Source organism: Nerophis lumbriciformis, linkage group LG14, assembly GCF_033978685.3.
Source record: "Nerophis lumbriciformis linkage group LG14, RoL_Nlum_v2.1, whole genome shotgun sequence".
NCBI lineage: Eukaryota > Metazoa > Chordata > Actinopteri > Syngnathiformes > Syngnathidae > Nerophis > Nerophis lumbriciformis.
This window is the reverse complement of record NC_084561.2, coordinates 29962792-29982715: the sequence shown is the minus strand read 5'-3', so window position 1 is coordinate 29982715 and position 19924 is coordinate 29962792. Positions and strand designations below refer to the sequence as shown.

Genomic DNA, 19924 nt, shown 5'->3' with positions numbered 1-19924 from the left:
AATTTGACTTGGTATCGGATTGATACCCAAAATTGTGGTATCATCCAAAACTAATGAAAAGTATCAAACAACAGAAGAATAAGTGACTAATACATTTTAACAGAAGTGTAGATAGAACATGTTAAAAGAAAAAGTAGGTAGGTTCCGATGGATTGGAATAACCTACAATCGAATATTAAACTTCAAACCCTTGTTACATTAAATGAGTTTAAAGCTTCTGTGAAAGGACTGCAGTCTACCTTGTCTGTATGCACATGTGTCATGTGAGCAAGTTTTAATGTTGTAAATGTGATGTTTTATGTGTTGTTTACTATTTTTAATGTAACCTTGCTGCTGCCCTCTTGGCAAGGTCTCCCTTGAAAAAGAGATCTTTGATCTCAATGGGATTTTTTTTTACCTGGTTAAATAAAGGCTAAATAAAATAGGTAGATATTAACAGTAAATGAACGAGTAGATGAATAATTATTTTTTTTACTACTTGTCCTTAATAATTTTGACAAAATAATAGAATGATAAATGGCACAATTTGTTACTGCATACATTAGCAGACTAATTAGGAGCCTTTGTTTGCTTACTTACTAATAAAAGACAAGTTGTCTAGTATGTTCACTATTTTATTTAAGAACAAACTTGCAATAAGAAACATATGTTTAATGTACTCTAAGATTGTTTGTTAAAATAAAGCCAATATTGCAATTTTTTTTGGTCCCCTTTATTTAGAAAAGTATCGAAAAGTACCGGAAAGTATCAAAATAATTTTAGTACCGGTACCAAAATATTGGTATCGGGACAACACTAATTATAAGTAATTTGAAGACCCTTCCACAGTGCTTATTATCCAATCCAATCCGTTCCATCAGTAACGCCCGAATTACTATACTGAAAATGTAGTCGCTTAACAAGGTCCAGCCAGACCGCGCAAAATCTGGACTAGTGATGTGCAGCTCGATACTGAAATAGCAGTACCGCTGATATCAATTCTTTATGCTTAAATATCGATTCTCAAATCAAAATATCGAGATTTTAGTTATTTGAGATAATGTGTATCATTATCAGGATCACAGCGTAAAGTAACTAAGTCATTGAGATCTTGTCCAAATCAGTCGGTACGTGTCCATGCACTAAATGAGTCCTATTTGGCTTTCAATAAGACTCCTACAACCAATGGAAGCACCTTAATCCGATCGTTTTTGAAAAGTCAGACTAACTCACCTGGATTATGCGATTGGAAACCAGATCTCTCAAGGAGGTGTGTGCAACCAGAGACTGGAGGTGCATGCGCCAGTCACAACGCGCGGAATACAACCCGGAAGCAGATACCATTCAATAAAAACAACAATTGTAATGAAGAAGACAATGCTTATTTGCTTTACAAATTTAAAGAACAGAACATTTTGAAATGTATCATTGGTAGAAAAAAGAACATATTCATTTAGGAAGGTAGCTAAGGAAATGTATAATGCCACCTTAATTTGGACTACCGAACAAAATACGAATGAGATGAGAGATAATAAGGCATGTGAAATAATAAGGCAAATAATAAAGCGTACACAAACATGCTGCATTTGTGCAAGCCAACTGATTAAATTTCCGCACAACAAGCAAGATAGTCCAGAACAATAGTAATCTTCCTCTGGATATCACTCGGGGCACGAATAGTCTTTTCCTTTGGATTAAAAACTCCTTCCATCAATCCACAGAGCCTTTTATAAATGATCTTTGAGACATTCAAAAGGTTTGTTTCCTTCTGAAAAAATATTTTGCGCCGCCTTTCTTTGCATCCGACCCGATACATTCTTGGCAGGAACGTCATGTCCGTAGTGCAATCTAAGATAATTTATTGATGCTGTCTGCTATTTAACAATAGGAATAGCCATTAAAGACATAATATTAGTTATCTCTGCCAATATTACAGCGGACATCAGTTAAAATAAGTTGTAAGGATCCGCAAATCCTAGTGTGACGTCGTAGGTCAACCGGAAAAGTAATTCAGTTATCCATGCTAAAATGAAATAAGCGCCCCCCAGTGTACGGGAAGCACATGGCACATGACCAATAGTCGCATTTGAGAGTGTGCGGACACTTAGACTTCACATGTAAGTGTGAAAATACAAAAAACGGAACTATTTGAGGAATCAGACTCATTTAAGTGCATGGAAATGTAGTAAGTGTTTCTTAACTATAGGGACTCCTAGAGAGCCGCCAAAAAATATCTGTTTCTTAGCAGTGGTCCATATGGGCTGCATTGGTACTCAGTTGTAATACACGTTCCCAGCACTTGTGGCAGTAATGACAATTTCAAACAGACAGAACCAGACACATTAGGTACAGTATATGTGCACAGAGTATAGGTATCACATTGATATCGCCGATACAAACCCAAATTTTACTCAGTACGAAAGAAAATCAGTGGTATCGCACATCACTAATCTGGACCAAATTCATACAAAAAGAGAAGGTTGTAAAAGGCACGCATACTGGGAGACCAAGGAAAACATTAAAGTGTCAAGACAGAAAACTTAAAGCAATATGTCTTGAAAACAGAAAATGCACAGCAAAACAAATGGGTGAAAACTATAGTCAGCGTCTGTGACCGAATTTTAAGAAGCCGCCTAAAGGAAATGGGATTGAAACACAGAAAAGCTAAACCAAAGCCGAAAAAAACTAAGTTACCCTCCCCCACAATGGGCTAAGGAAAAACAATCGTGTACTGTTGATGATTAGTCAAGTCATATTCAGTGATGATTTTTTTAATCTGCATTGAGCTTGATGATGCTGGGACTTTTGTTTGGTGCAGTTTCAATGAGATTTATGAAGACGACTGCCTGAAGAAAACTTGCACATGTCCACAGTCATTGATGGTATTGAGCTGCATGTCAGGTAATGGGATTGGAGAGATAGCTGTCATTACATCTTCAATAAATGCTCACGTTTACGTTGATATTTTGGACAAAATTGTAATGCTTTTTGCCATACAGCTGAAACTGAAAATGTTCCAAAAATAAAGATACATAAGGTCAATGTCATGGCCTGCAAATAGTCTGGATCTCAATCTAATTGAAAATATGTGGTGGAAATTGAAGAAAATGGTCCAAGACAATATGGTAAGTCCATACCTCAGAATCTGCAAGCTGTTATAAAAGCCAGAGGCGGTGCAACAAATAAATTGTGAAGTGTTGTGTTTTTTTGGTTTATTTGTTTTAAATGATTTCATAATTCTCTTTAGAATTGAGTGATTCCATAATTTTCATACATCTGAAGGAACATCCTCCAAGACTGGTGATTCCATAATTTCCCCAAAGGCTTTATGTACACTCCGTAGCTGTCTCTGCATACTGGGTTCAATAATGCCACTCTAGATCGTAACAAAGCCCAATGTTGGCATTGTTACTAAACCCCAAACTTTAACCTTGTAAGTGGAATTGACTTAAGAATAATCAGTACATTTGGGACACACCTTGACCAACTAGCAACTAACAAGCCTGAGCAAAATTAGTTGCAATCAAGTGAATGTCTTTGCAGGGGAACGTGCTGGACTTAGTCTTATGCTTCGCACCTAAAATTCTAGGCTGCTGTATTTATGCAATTTTGCTTACTTTGTGGAATATATCTGGTCTTCTTTCAACTCAGTCGGTTATTTATTTTGTGCAAGGCAGATGTTGTCAATACGTTCTAAGATATGTACGGGATAACAAAAATCAAATTACACAAGGGCAATAGCGGGTGAGCTGTTTTGAGTTGAACCTTTGGATTGTTCTGAGTCTTTACATTTTATTTATATTTTGGATTGTGTAGATTATCGTTAAGAACTTGCGAGGAGTGTGGAGCGTATTCATTCTCGGGCTTAATTATGTTGTGCATGTGTGTGAGCATGTAGAGTGGTACCTCAGGTTACAAAATGCCCCACTCACATGATTTTTGGGATATGAGTGGTCTCTCAGCTAATTGTTATAAATTAGGTTGCGAGTAAAAATTTGGTGTACGGCCCCTACTGTTAGTTGCCGTAGCGAATGTTACAGTGAACCTCATAAGTTCCAACCTAAACATCTCAAATCTATCTCACTTTCTAGCATTAGCTAGTAGCTAGGAACACATAACTTGGTTTTTTTCAATCATACGAATGCAGATAGGGAGTGTAAAGGACAGTACTGAGAAGAAGAAGCGGATGATATTCAGTGAATGAAAGAAATAAGTCATGAAAAAACATAACCAAGGTGTACCAACATGGCGAAGCAGTACAAGCATATCACTTTTTACAATATCAGCACCACACTGAATGAGTCAATAATGCCAACCAAGGGTAGTAAAATACATTTTAACAACAGATATTTATCCATCAAAGTATTGAGACAAAAAGCTTGCAACTCAAATGTATACTCGCAATTTAAAGCATAACAAAAAGCTCACAGGCAGCTTGTATCTCAAAATACGCGTAAGTTGAGTTACCACTGTTCTTACTAGAACTACTGTAGTTGCTGGTAGAACATTCTATTGTATTGTTTTTATACAAAGTTTTTTCTTAATTAAAAAAGCATATAATGTTACAATTGTGCTGTTATTTGTGGGGCCCAGAACAGAATATTAGAATTTCATTTATTTTCAATAGGGAACAGTGATTTGAGATACGAGTAGTATGAATCGCATGTCTGCCAAGGCAACTGCAGTTTAGACAGACTGATTGGATAAACACAAATGTCTACACAGCAACAATAGCACACCTACAGTAAAAAAACAAAAACAGCAATAGCATAGATCTTGTGGACGTATGTTACATGACAAGTACATCAACAATTGAATGAGGGCAACCATAGCAGACGGCAATCTGTGGATTAATGTGAATGTTCACCGCAATTTAACATATTGGGACCATCTGACTTTGGTGTTATCAGATTAATGGACTTCCACATTGCACACTAAACAATTTAGTCAACATCATACATTGTTATTCACTCCTGGTGCTGTTTATCAGGTTAAAGTTAAAGTTAAAGTACCAATGATTGTCACACACACACTAGGTGTGGCGAAATTATTATTAGGTTAGTATGACAGCTGAAATGCCTTATTAGCTTTTTGGCCCTTTAAGACCACTGTAGTTTTTTTCAAGTCGACCACGTTCAAGTGTCCCAAAGATATCCGAGTTGTTATGTCTGACGGTTTGAGTACATGAGAATACATTTGAGAACGTTTGTTTGGCGTGTCGCTGGTCTCTCTGTTTATTTACACACTATAATAATAACTTTAAAAGGATAATACCGGCTTTGCTGAAACAGTCATGGATATGGTCTGCGGCTTTGCAACCCTGCACTTTTCACAACAAAGGGGCGAGGCTCTGAGATGTTTTATTGTGGAAAAGTGGCTGGTTGAAATGACTAATTAGTTGCTTATTTTTAGACGGTTGCAACAATCAATCACTTGATTACTATACTGGTAAAATCTGGAAAACTGCTGCTACATATGTAGTGAATATTTTTTGTTGTTACAAGCTAAATCAGAGGTCAAACAGGAAAACTCCTGGTGATCAGTGATCACAATGACCAGTCCACCCCTGGAGTCACACCACTGAGACGCTGGCCCAGCAACGTGCGTTAGAGGCACACTAAGAAATCAAACAGCATCCACTCCAGTCTCTTCAGAGCTGCCTTGTTTACAAGTTCACAAGCACGTCATTTAAACCACACCCGTGGTTGTAGCCTACTATTTTCAGTCAGACCATGAGTGTTCATTTAGAAGTTTGGTAAAAAGTATTTCTGAAGGTATTGGTAATGGCAGTATCTGTATTTTTGCATTTTCAAATGTGCCACAGGGCTATATTATGTCTACTTTGTAGGGCTGCAGCTATCAATTGCTTTACAAATGGAGCTATCCATCAATTAGTTTGTTGCATTAATCAGATAAAATACTGTGTTATTTTAGGGGGAAAAGTGTAACCCTCAGAACAAAGGCTGACATTTTGTCTTTTCGGTACATTAGTGTTGTATGGAGTAACACAATATGTTGTGTTACTCCATTGTACATGTTGAATTTTAACATTTCAATGTCCAATTCTCTTGCTGGTGTACGACAGTTATTCAACCATACCCCAAACAGGACATAAAAGTAATTAATTATCATTAAAAAAGAAATAATAAAAAGATTTTAGATTTTATTTTCTTTACTTCCTTTGCTCAAATTGCTCAATCAATTTCAGCCCTAGACAAAAACACTAACAATGTCATGTTTTTTAAATGTTATTATTCAAACCCTTTGAAGGTATTTTGATCCAATGATATCACAGTTGTCAATTAGTATACATTTGCATAACATGAGTTACTCACTTGTGGCATTATCTGATCAAAAGGGCTACAAAAAGGTCAAAACTAAAAAAAAAAAGAAAAACATTATATGTTTGATATATTTTTATTTAGGACTCAAGTTTGAGAAAATTGAAAAATATATTTGTACACCCTTCAAAAACTTAAGGACTTTAATGTCCTGTTTGGCTTTGAAAATAATTGAAATTGAACTCCCCCAGAGGGTCAAATAAACAAGTATTTTTCTGCTCGCCATAACCTTCATTCTTTTTTTTAATAAATGCACATCGTCATCATTGAAATTAAATGTTTAACATGTATGCCTAATAGAATCATGGCTACCCATACACACTGTGCATCCATAAGCAAAAACTATGTCTTCGTATATAAATTTTGTTACGAATTTTATCAATTTGTATTAGTTACACTCGTTAAATGTAATCCAAGCAACATAATATAAATTGAAGCTTTTATTTTTTTTAAATCAAATTAATCGATTAATCACTACTACTTTGTGCATTCAGAACTGATAAAAAAGTCTCTAAAACACCTCTCGCCACTGCTTTACTTCCCTTTCAAGGCTGAGGTTAGTGTTGGTTGCAACACCTTCCATTTCTTTAAAAAGTATGTATTTAGGTTTGAATATGACTCCACCGTTAAGAATGATCTAAGCCAGTGGTGTCAAAGTCAAGGCCCGCGGGCCAGATCCGGCCTGCAAATGAGTTATCTATGGCCCCCAGGATGATATTTGATTAGTATTAGAACCGGCCCGCAGGCCACAGCCGCCTGCTGCTGTTTTGCATGCACCAATACTCCATCAGTGTTGGCGCTAGGAATATTCAAAATGGGGTCCCAGGGACCCCATCAAGTCATACAAATGTGGTCCCACAGTGAATCTTTTGGGTCGCACTTTTTTCTAACAGTTTTTGAAAACAAATGATAAATGTATGCATACACTGTTGTTATATCTCACATTCTATATTGTGTTTTGGAAAAAGGTTGTCATAAACGTTACTTAATTCATAAAAAAAAAAATAATACGAAAAAAAAAAATGTTTTATGCATATGTATGTATATTTATTCACTTATAAACATTCATTCACTTTCTTCTTTCCTTCATGGATCTAAACTTTACCACTTCCGGTATTTTTTTCTATATTTTTATTGTAACATTTTCAGAATGTGTTTGTTCTATTTATGGCCAAAGTTAGACAAAGAAAACAATCTGAAGTTGTCTTTATTTTTATTTTTATTTTATTTTTATTTTTTTTATTTTGTCCTGTCCAGCTTCTCAGGCAAATCATATAGTTGATGTAGATGCCCATATCGGCTGTTCAGATTTACTTTACAAAAGAGAAGTGTAGGATACTTCTCTTGTTGCCTTATTTGTATTTGACAAACATACATATACACATACTGTACATATACACTCACTGTACAAACTCATATACACATTCTGTACATATACATTCACTGTATGGACATACATATACACATACTGTACATATACATTCACTGTACAAACACATATACACATTCTGTACATATACAAGTACATATGCATACATACACTCATGCACATAATCACGTTTCATCAAACATATATTAACGATGTTGCCCTAGGGTAAACTGGGTATAACACATGGCACACTGACAAAGCTTAACCTATTGTTACTATAACAATCTACAAGGTTAATGTAGGTTGCGTCTCTATCTTCCCCTACATTTTTATGCATTCTTTCGTATCTCAAGTTATCATTACGTATATGTATTGTTGCATTTGAACAACTGTTTTGTTGATAATAGAGGTAAATTATTGGTATTGTTCATTATCAATAGCGCTATTTCTATTGGTATTTGTATTGATCCATTTGTAGTGTAATAATGCTCATTGTCATTTCTGTATTATTTTTTTATTTTCGCTAACTGCTTATTTGCTATCACTTTTACCATCATATTTGTACATGTCGTATTTGCTGATGTTGCTCTAATGTTGTTGTTGTGTTTACTGTTGTTGTTTTTGTCTATCTGTCTTATCCCCCTCTTGTCCCCACAATTTCCCCCTCTGTCTTCTTTTTTTTCTCTCTTTCTATCCCCTCCTGCTCCGGCCCGGCTGCACCAAATGATAATATAAATACATTTAGTAAAGTCAAATACAAATATTTTTTAGTTTTAATGCCATGATTTTAATAGTTCGGCCCGCGTGTGCACAGATTTTCCTCCATGCGGCCCCTGAGCTAAAATGAGTTTGACACCCCTGATCTAAGTGTTCCTTCTACTTCCAGTCATTGTGCCAAACCAGGGAATATATCTACGGGTCAGTGTCTATAGTGAGGAGGTTTTCATACGAAGTTATACTTATTTCCGTCCCAACTGTGTCTCTGACACGCTTGACTTTATGTGAAAACAGTAAGGGTCGTCATTTGTCAGTTAACACATGCCAAGTTACTGTAGGTCACACATCTGTGCGCCGTGTTGTACACAATATAGGCTACTCTGTCACTGTCTGGTTGTGAACACTGAAGTGACTGTAGGAATACACACTAGCACACACACAGATCAACTGAATGCAGGTCATGGGCATAGGCACTGTTATTGTCATTGATCAGGTCACATGAGCATATTGACTGCTTTTGTGGGATTTGGGAGTTTACACTACACACATATACTGTGCATTTGTGTGTAGACAAATTTATGCAGGATTGTTAAAAGTGGGATGGCCAGTGAGGACACAAAAGTAACATTTTGTTCATGAAGAGACAGAGAAAATGGAACAAAGGACACAATTTTCAGTGAGTGTGTGTGTCTATTGTTGATTGTTGGTTCCCACAAAGAGATGTCAGAGAATAGGGATGAACATAGTTTAGTAATGCATACCTTTACCAAACATACGCCCAGATATTCGTACAACTTATAAACAGACCAGATATTCTCGACTTCTCGAATGACATATTTGTTTGTCAAACTGTTATTAAGTGTGTTGTCACGCGCAGGTCTGACTTAACCTAAATGGGGGCCCTGGGGCTCAACAACTCTCCTCCCCCAATCATGATTCCACTCAACAGAACAGCAACAATGCAACAATATCACCCATTTCTTTCATTAATACATCTCCGCCGTAACAAGCTCATTCACGTCTTTGCAGGCGTGATAGAAGCCAGTCAACTTTGACTACAGTGCTGGCTGTCCCAGACACTGCCTGTATTTTAGCTCATTGGTAGTACAATGGTCTTTCACACTAGCGATGTGGGTTCGAGCCCCGCTAAGAGCAGCAGGAAAAAACAACGCAGTGGAGAGAGAGGAAGAGAGAACACAATCGCCAGACTAGCCTGAGCTGTTTGTGATTGACAGCTATGAACACCAATCAATGAAACCCGGGAGCCCATGATTGGGTTTATTGTATTCTATTATTATTATTATTTATTTTATTTTTTTTACTTGTTTCAATGCTTGTAATTTGATTACTTTTTATTGTTTATTTTTTAAGTGCAGCACTCTGGAGAGCATGGAGAAAGATTGGATTGGATTAGATTGGATCGGGTGGAGCCCCTGGGCTTCAGCCCAGGTAAACCCGTGCATTAAAGTGACCTTGGTCATGCTAGACATTAGCATATCACATGATATTTTTGTAAATCTTAGAAGACCTCAATAGAACTGAGATCACGCAACATCAAATAAAAAATAAAATAAAATAAAAAAGACCATCCTCGATAAGGTAGTGTAAAGCCTAAATATTTAACAGCAGTTATGTAAAAAACAAGTATACACACAAAGCAGTAAGACTCCAGTGAGCGTCCCTGAAAACTGTCATCTGATACAAAGCACAGCTAGCTCAGATCATGAATGAAAAAAGAAAGATGAGGCTTTTACATTAATGGGATGCAGGAAACCAACAAAGAAGCATCTGTTGAGATGAGAGCAAATAACGTCAATCCATCAAGGAAAAAACACTTAATACTTCTCTTTATGTTTCCTTATATTAAAATAATATATGGGCATGGTCGTTGTGTATCTACATGCTGTATAATTGAAGTTACATTAGGGAACATCATAAATTAGGGGTACAAAGATTTAAAAAAAAAAAAAAAAACCCTCTGAATATAGCTTGTGCATGCAGTGATAAAGGAAACTGAGAAAATAAAATAGGTTAAAAATAAAGATAAAACTACAAACATAACTAATACTTTAAATAGAAAATGTTAAAAAGTTACTATAAGTAAAAATATTAAAGATTGATGTATTAAATATTGGAGTAAAAGCAATAAATACAAACATGTAGTTCATCAAAGAAGGCTGGATAGAGATTCACAAATAGTTTATAAATGGTGGTCATTGCTTGATACAATTGAACTTGGTATATATTGTTGCATCAGACTGCATTGTTTGGATTTTCACTTGTAGTCTAAAAGATACTTTAATATTTCTCTAGTACTTTGACTTCTTTGACGACCAGTACTTTAAGTTGAATTTTCTCCATGATGCATATTTGGAAAAGGTATATTACCCATTTAGAATAGCCTGCAGTAATTGTTCTGAATTCTTTAGCATCATCTACCATCTAATGTTTGAACTGCCATATCATTTTCAGGGCATTTAACATCCAAATCACATATTTTATTCATTTTGATTCTAAATGGATTAATATTTTTTGAGAATCAATTAAAAAATAATTATACATATATTTTTTGTAAATATTTTCTTTGTGCAAATGTAAGGATTAAAACATCAAACAACTATTATTGACATTATTACTATTAATAATCAGTGTTGGGACTAACGCGTTACTTTGTAACGCGTTACTGTAACGCCGTTAGTTTCGGTGGTAACTAGTAATCTAACGCGTTATTTTTTATATTCAGTAACTCAGTTACCATTACTACATGATGCGTTACTGCGTTATTTTACGCTACTTTTGATGTAGTATCGGCTAGAAACAGAAGCGCTGCGGTGTCGTTCTTCTGAATCTTCCTCTGTCACAAGCCGGAGAGAAGAAAAGAGGCGCGGCCTATGTGTGTGTCTGGGTGTGGGTGTGGGGAGGGGAGGCACACACGTGATCCGCGGTTTGATATATGAAACAAACAAAAAAAAAGTTGTTGGCACGTTCAGTCCACACACAGCGTGGTCATGGCGATTGGTGTAACGGAGGAGCTTGAACGCCCCACGCCATTGAATCGGTGTGTTTATAGGTGCAGACTCGGTTGTGCAAAACGAGGGTTTTAAACACATGCTGAGCGTGCTTGAGCCACGTTACGACATCCCTTTGTGCACCCACTTCAGCGATAAGATTGTGCCAGATCTTTATGAGCAGGAGAAGAAAAAAGTTGTGGATGAACTATCCCGAGCATCATCTGTTGCGCTCATGACAGACGGGTGGACGTCCAGCGGAACTATAAGCGCTCACTTCATCACAGCAGACTGGGAGATGAGAAGACACGCCCCCTCTACGAGAGTCACCTTGCGCAGGTACTGACACAAGCAGTGGAGGAATGGAAGATAAAGATATCCCAGTCACACGTGATAATGCCAAAAATCAAATAATTACAGTGAATGAGGCAGGCCTGGGACCACAGATAGGTGCTTTGCACATGTAGTGAATTTGGCATCACAGAAGGGAATCTCAGTCAATAGGATGGAGCGCCTCCTTGGGAGGATCAGGAAGGAGGTTTCCTACTTGTGCTTAAGACAAAGAAAGAAATGCTAAAGCTGCCTACTCATAAGCTCATACATGATGTCCCAACGGCAGCTATATACTCTGCATTGACCCACAACACCCTGAAGACAAGTGTCACCCTGTCTGATGATGATGTGAGAGTGGCAGAGGAGGTCCTCCAGGTGCTTAAACCCCTCAAAAGTGTCACATCTCTACTGAGCACTGAAACTTCACCATCTGTGTCAATGATCCTGCCACTGAAAACAAGGATTCTACAATCCATGGCTCCAAGTGTGGAAGACAGCAGCATCACTCCAGATGTCAGGCTTTATTTCACTACCTATGTTTCAAGGAAGATGATGTGCCTTCTTATGTTGCACTTTAACTTGTTTTTTATTAATGGTCATTGGTCCAAGTTTAAAGAAAGGAGGAATGCCTTTTTATGTTGCACTGTTTTTCATTAATTATGTTAAAAGGAAAATAAAAATGCATGTCAAGTTGATCAACAGATTGTATTATTCTCCAGTGCAATAACAGTACTGAAATGAAGGCTAAAAGAGCATTAATGGGAGCTTTAAAAAAAAAAAAAAGTAACTAAATAGTTACTTTTCACAGTAACGCATTACTTTTTGGTGTAAGTAACTGAGTTAGTAACTGAGTTACTTTTGAAATAAAGTAACTAGTAACTGTAACTAGTTACTGGTTTTCAGTAACTAACCCAACACTGTTAATAATACTGTTGTTTTTATACATTTTTGTTGTTTCCTTTTTTTTATTATTGTATTTAAGTATTGTCTTCTCAATTGCTTAGTAAATTTCTCACCCAAGTATTGTAAAGCTGGGATTGTTTTTTTTTTTTAGATTAACATTCTGTGTAATTTTTGTCAATAACATTTTAAAAATTACGTTTTTTAAGGGCCAACATGGCGCGACCTATAGGTCGTACATCAGTGAAGTGAATTATAACTATACAGTGCTTTTCTCTAGTGACTCAAAGCGCTTTACATAGTGAAACCCAATGTCTAAGTTACATTTAAACAAGTGTGGGTGGCACTGGAAGCAGGTGGGTAAAGTGTCTTGCCCAAGGACACAACGGAAGCGGGATGGCGGAAGCGGGAATTGAACCTGGAACCCTCAAGTTGCTACCACGGCCACTCTACCAACCAAGCTATGCCGCCCTCAACCAATAGTAAACAATAGGAGCTTTTGTAGCCTGTAACATGTTTTGAAAATGTTTTGTTATAATTTATATACCAAAGTATATATTACTAGAATGTTAAAGTTAAAGTACCAATGATTGTCACACACACACAAGGTGTAGGAGAATTTGTCCTCTGCATTTGACCCATCCCCTTGATCACCCCCTGGGACGTGAGGGGAGCAGTGGGCAGCAGCAGTGCCGAGCCCGGGAATCATTTTTGGTGATTTAACCCCCAATTACAACCCTTGATGCTGAGTGCCAAGCAGGGAGGCAATGGGTCCCATTTTTTATAGTCTTTGGTAAGACTCGGCTGGGGTTTGAACAACCTACCGACCTCAGGGCGGACATTCTAACCACTAGGCCACTGAGTGTTTAATCCGTGTTGAATTGAGAATCGATTCTGAATCAAATACTCACCTCAAGAATCGGAATCGGATCAAATCATGTGGTGCCTAAAGATTTCCTGCACCTTTATTGACTACATTTGTGAGTGTCAATGGTGGTTTCCTTTCAGGTGCCCTGTGAGTGACTGACGACCAGCCCAGAATGGAACAGGATATCGAAAATATGGATGGACATAATTGACCAGCAAAGGTAAAGTATAACGACTTACCACACAGTAAAAAACAACAACAAAAAAAACCCTTTGATTACCAATAGTGACATTTTTATTATTTGTACAATAGAGACTTTAATACATTATTCAAAACACTTCTTATATACTGAAAAAATTGTAAGTCCCAAAGCCGAAAATGGCTTCCGTATAATTGCTGCACAGCATTTTTTAAATTTTATACATATATTTATTTTTTTTGGTAAAAACTGTATCTTAAATAGTATGTACAGACAGCATCTGCAAAATGCATTCTAAACACATGATATATATTATATATACTTCGGCAGTTACATTTCTTTTCATAAATATTCAAAATTAAAACTGGAAGGATTTTAACTTGCATTTGCAAATAAATAAATACATAAATAAACAAAACAAAATAGTGCTGTAAACTGTCACTGAAAATTGTCCAACTTGAAGAGCGCGTCTCTCATTGGAGGTAAAAGTACTTTGTCACACAACAGAAGAAGCAGCATTCAAGTTGAGTAAGTGTATACTGCAGAAAGCATGGGTACATTCACAATTAGTAGGAGTCGTTTGAAATCGAAGTTCTTTCACAGCTATTGTACAGTGAAACTGTCTCAGCTCTTATGGTAGCTTATCACATAAAAAAATGATTTTCTTTATAACCATATACATATATATATATGTATATATATATATTTATAATATATTTGTATAACACAAATTACAATTACAATAGAAATACATTTTGTACAGTTTTAGATGGTACATGTTTAGGTTCCCAAGTCAAACTGTGCGTACCTTCATCTATCACAATATTATAAGAGTCATTATAAAATATCACAACCTTTGAGCAACGCAAGGTATAGCAATATATTTAGAAATAATTACCTGAAACGTAGTAAAATAATTATATTATCAAACCTTTTCTTTCTTCGCATCATAATACCTTTCACATTTTTAGATTTTAAATTAGCTTGAGTTGGAAGCTGTGGTCACAGCCAATTAATTTTAACTGTACAATTTGGTGAAACATCATTGACACATTTTGCGGTGGGGTGTGTGGGGCCTGACTTGATGCAATTCATAGACAACAATGTCTTGACATGCATGAAATGTGTGCTATGCAGTTGATGCATTTATATGACCATCAAATGTGTATTTAACACTCACTCGGGACATTGAACCAATCGCAACTGGAGTGTTTAGATCAGATATCTTGATATATTGAAAATTACAACCAATGAGTTGACTGATGAACATTATCACATAATTTCTTCAGAAAATATAAATAACGATAAAGAGAGAAAACTATTAACCGCAACATGTAAGTGTAAAAACAACAACAACAACATTATGATTTGTACAATTTCAGAATGTGCTTGTTTTATTTTTAAACAAAGAAAACAATCTGAAGTTGTCTTTATTTTTAAGTTATCGTGCCGTAATTTTACCAGTCCGGCCCACTTGGGAATAGATTTTTCTCCATGTGGCCCCCGAACTACAATGCGTTTGACACCCCTGGTTTAGATTGTTTAAGAAGACGTTTCAGCTCTCATTAGAGCAGGCTCTGTCATTTCATAATCAAAGATTGGATACGGCAGTTCTAGTCTGAGGGGATGGTGCAGGATCCAAGTATGTATTCCTCCCTTCCCAACAAAGAATGGTTTCACTCTTTTAAGGTGATGGTTTTGTTTATGGGGGCCTCCACCTTAGAGGTTAAATACTTGGACCCTGCACCATCCTCTCAGCCAAGATGTCATCTGAGAAAACATGAACAGTCCAATTGCAATACATTCAATGCCCTCAGAGTACAACTACCTGGATAAATGAGAATATTCACTTACAGTATGTACAAACCCCGTTTCCAAATGAGTTGGGAAATTGTGTTTGATGTAAATATAAACGGAATACAATGATTTGCAAATCCTTTTCAACCCATATTCAGTTGAATATGCTACAAGACAACATATTTGATGTTCAAACTGATAAACATTTTTTTTTTTGCAAATAATCATTAACTTTATAATTTGATGCCAGCAACACGTGACAAAGAAGTTGGGAAAGGTGGCAATAAATACTGATAAAGTTGAGGGATGCTCATCAAACACTTATTTAGAACATCCCACAGGTGTGCAGGCTAATTGGGAACAGGTGGGTGCCATGATTGGGTATAAAAGTAGATTCCATGAAATGCTCTGTCTTTCACAAACAAGGATGGGGCGAGGGTCACCACTTTGTCAACAAATGCGTGAGCAAATTGTTGAACAGTTTAAGAAAAACTTTTCTCAACCAGCTATTGCAAGGAATTTAGGGATTTCACCATCTACGGTCCGTAATATCATCAAAGGGTTCAGAGAATATGGAGAAATCACTGCACATAAGCAGCTAAGCCCGTGACCTTCGATCCCTCAGGCGGTACTGCATCAACAAGCGACATCAGTGTGTAAAGGATATCACCACATGGGCTCAGGAACACTTCAGAAACCCACTGTCAGTAACTACAGTTGGTCGCTACATCTGTAAGTGCAAGTTAAAACTGTCCAATGCAAGGCGAAAACCGTTCATCAACAACACCCAGAAACGCCGTCGGCTTCGCTGGGCCTGAGCTCATCTAAGATGGACTGATACAAAGTGGAAAAGTGTTCTGTGGTCTGACGAGTCCACATTTCAAATTGTTTTTGGAAACTGTGGACGTAGTGTCCTCCGGACCAAAGAGGAAAAGAACCATCCGGATTGTTATAGGCGCAAAGATGAAAAGCCAGCATCTGTGATGGTATGGGGGTGTATTAGTGCCCAAGGCATGGGTAACTTACACATCTGTAAAGGCGCCATTAATGCTGAAAGGTACATACAGGTTTTGGAGCAACATATGTTCCCATCCAAGCAACGTTACCATGGACGCCCCTGCTTATTTCATAGTAAAATAGTGTGGGTACTAGACTGGCCTGCCTGTAGTCCAGATCTGTCTCCCATTGAAAATGTGTGGTGCATTATGAAGCCTAAAATACCACAACGGAGACCCCCGGATTGTTGAACAACTAAAGCTGTACATCAAGCAAGAATGGGAAAGAATTCCACCTGAGAAGCTTAAAAAATGTGTCTCCTCAGTTCCCAAACGTTTACTGAGTGTTGTTAAAAGGAAAGGCCATGTAACACAGTGGTGAACATGCCCTTTCCCAACTACTTTGGCACGTGTTGCAGCCATGAAATTCTAAATTAATTATTATTTGCAAAAAAAAACGAGTTTGAACATCAAATATCTTGTCTTTGTAGTGCATTCAGCTGAATATGGGTTGAAAAGGATTTGCAAATCATTGTATTCCGTTTATATTTACATCTAACACAATTTCCCAACTCATATGGAAACGGGGTTTGTAATTAGTTGTAATCTGTTTTAAAGAGCTTCTCATCAAATAGTCACAAAAACAACAATAACACTGAATAATTTGTTATGGTTATTCAGATAAATCCCTTGAAATCCTGCATACTGGGTCTTTAAGCAGAACAGAGTCTTGGTTTTTTTCGGCTACTCATTTGCTGGCACTGCTGCCAGACCAGATGTGGGCTGCAAAAATGTAAGTTCTGGTATTTTGGGCTTGTGTAAATATCACTTGGGAGGATGAAAGGCTTCATTTTGGACCAAATATAGAACATCATCCTCACCATATATCTGCAGTGTGTCCCAACTCCATGACTCTCTCTGTCCAAAATGAACAGTGAAATGATTGCATTCTGTGTGTTTATAATACAACACAAACGCTGTAAACAAACATTATGGATAATATTACAGAGTGCATATGTGTTTGGGAGAGTCTAAGATCAGGATTCCAAAATCCCCTTACACATGTGTGGAGGGCAGCATTGCATATACAGTATGTTATGTGACCGTGTAAACATGAGCATGAGTTTCTCATTAGATGGCACTATAGGACACGTTAGACTCGGCTGCAAAGCTCAATAGACAGCAGCTTCAAAATATCAATATTGCTTTCGCTCTTTTTGTAGCACAGCTGTAAGCAGGCAGTTTGCTGAACACAATGTAAACAGTAGTGACGATGGCTTGAACTAAAAACGCTTATTCAACCCATAGAAAAGAAATGTGTTTAGGGTGTATTCACAAGACAAAACTGAATTTATGGTTTCAAAAACAATAACTTGTTTAGGCCCCTAGGGCAGCTCTGGAAAGCTGCAGCTCAATGTATGTACACAAGGCAGAAGTTTGTTGTTTTGTTTTAAATGTTCATTTCTGTACACTAGAAGCAGATGTCAGAACAACATTATAATAGAAATCAAACCGGGGGAGTAAATCAGATTACGGTACTCTAAGCAAAAAGACATTGAAGAACATAGAAGTAGGTGTTTAAAGGAATTCAAACAAATACCAAGAAAAGGTCATAAAACAAAAGCTCATCATACTCCATTTCTAGATACCAAACCAACCAAACAAAAAAGACTGCATACATTTAGATTAGATGTCTAAATAACAACTCAAACACAAAATTAAACTGGAGCAGCCCTGTGGTAACTTAAGTTGTATACTGTAGTCCTTTGGGGTCCTTTAGGCTGTTAATCAGATCCCTCGCCAGTAGACGGATATGTTTCCTATGTTACATTTGGCACGAGTATTTGCCTATGATCCAGCAATAGGCACACACAAAAAAGTCTGCATTCCCCTAAAAAGTTTTTTTTTTTTTTTTTTTTTTTTTAAAAAGGAGGCTCATTTTTTTTCAGTTCCACCAGCCTCCAGCAGAGAACAGGTGGGGTGGTGAGTGATGGTGACTAGCACAGAAGTGATGTTTGTTTATTGTCATAAAGGTATTTCTAGGGAGCGCTGCTGTCTCTCAGAACCACCAAGTCCACCGTCCTTTGGAAACTCTTCAGCAGAGAGACGGCTGTCTCGTGCTCCATGTGTAAAAAATTATGTCCATTAGCCTGCAAGGCAAACACGCAGCACAGTCAGCAGCATGTGTGTGCGCATGCATCTATAGATATGTACGTTGCAGTGCTTTTTTTGTGTGGAAGGATGGAGGTTCACTGCCATCATTAGCTCAGTAACACATCACTGTTGGGGAAAAGAGAGAAAAGTGGAGGAGCTACACACATGCTGTTGAAAGAGAAGGGGTAAAGACAAAAAAAAGGACATTTAAGATGAATTCAACAATTGTGGAAGAGAGAGGGAAGGGTCAGGAAAGGGAGGATTGTATGCTAGGTATTGTTATTTTTTATATATATATATATATATTTTTTTTAAACTTGATGAGAACAAATCTTGCTATTTACCACTTTCACACCCCTTATAGAGCAGGGGTGTCAAACTCATTTTAGATCGGGGGCCACATTGAGAAAAATCTACTCCCAAGTGGGCCGGACTGGTAAAATCACAGCACGATTACTTAAAAATAAAGAACTCGTCAGATTGTTTTCTTTGTTTAAAAATAGAACAAGCACATTCTGAAATTGTACAAATCATAATGTTGTTGTTGGGTTTTTTTTTACAATTACCTGTTGCAGGTAATACTATATATACTTTATTTGTCGTTATTTATATGTTCTGAATAAATGATGTGATAATGTTCATCAGTCAACTCATTGGTGTTCATTTTCAATCTATCAAGATGAAAAAATGTATATCAAAATCAAATTACAGTATGTCATTTATGTAGTTTGATCATTTTCCTCTACTGATGTACCAACATCATGTGGTTTATTTTGTACATATGTAGCATCCTCTACAAAGATACAAAGAATTGCTATTGCGACATCCAGTGAACACATTTACAACAGCTGTGTCTTTCATTAAAAAATGTCAGGTTAATTTTTATACTTAGCAAACTCATCCTGCGGGCCGGATAAAACCTGTTTGCGGGCCTGATCCGGCCCTCGGGCCATATGTTTGACACCCCTGTTATAGAGCATATTAATATGTCACTTTGTTGTTCTCTGCTATGGGTTATATTAAAATATCAGTTTTAAAGTCTGAGATTGACAACTTTGGTTTAGTTAAACAAAGGCAGCACTGTTGAACTTGTGCATTACTTATGCTGACATTCGTTAAGTCCGATTAGGTGAACAAGTAATCAGTGAATAGAAAACATACCAGATTCAAATAATTCAAATGTTGAAATTAATAGAATTTGTTTTGCTTAGGTATTAAAAGAAAGCATAAGGAGATCTCTGCAGATACTCACAGGAAGTAAATA

General features: G+C 36.9%; 1 protein-coding gene and 1 long non-coding RNA gene across 13 annotated transcripts in view; one reads left to right on the top strand and one right to left on the bottom strand.

The window, feature by feature from the left end:
- Positions 1-19924, top strand: part of LOC133616420 (uncharacterized) — a 36770-nt gene that overhangs the window by 1621 nt on the left and 15225 nt on the right. Inside the window, exon 2 of the long non-coding RNA XR_009816865.2 lies at positions 13656-13735. This is a non-coding gene — a long non-coding RNA (uncharacterized lncRNA). The remainder of the gene's footprint in view (positions 1-13655; positions 13736-19924) is intronic.
- The window catches only part of lrrc7 (leucine rich repeat containing 7), a 355766-nt gene continuing 349628 nt past the window's right edge, over positions 13787-19924 (bottom strand). For 8 of the 12 annotated variants that reach the window (XM_061975629.2, XM_061975625.2, XM_061975633.2 and 5 more), the window contains one exon: positions 13787-18656. In XM_061975629.2, coding sequence (XP_061831613.2) covers positions 18546-18656 — 111 coding nt within the window. In that variant the 3' untranslated portion in view covers positions 13787-18545. Of the gene's footprint in view, positions 18829-19924 lie in introns of all 12 variants that reach the window. The other 4 variants (XM_061975630.2, XM_061975634.2, XM_061975631.2 and 1 more) reach the window with 2 other exon arrangements.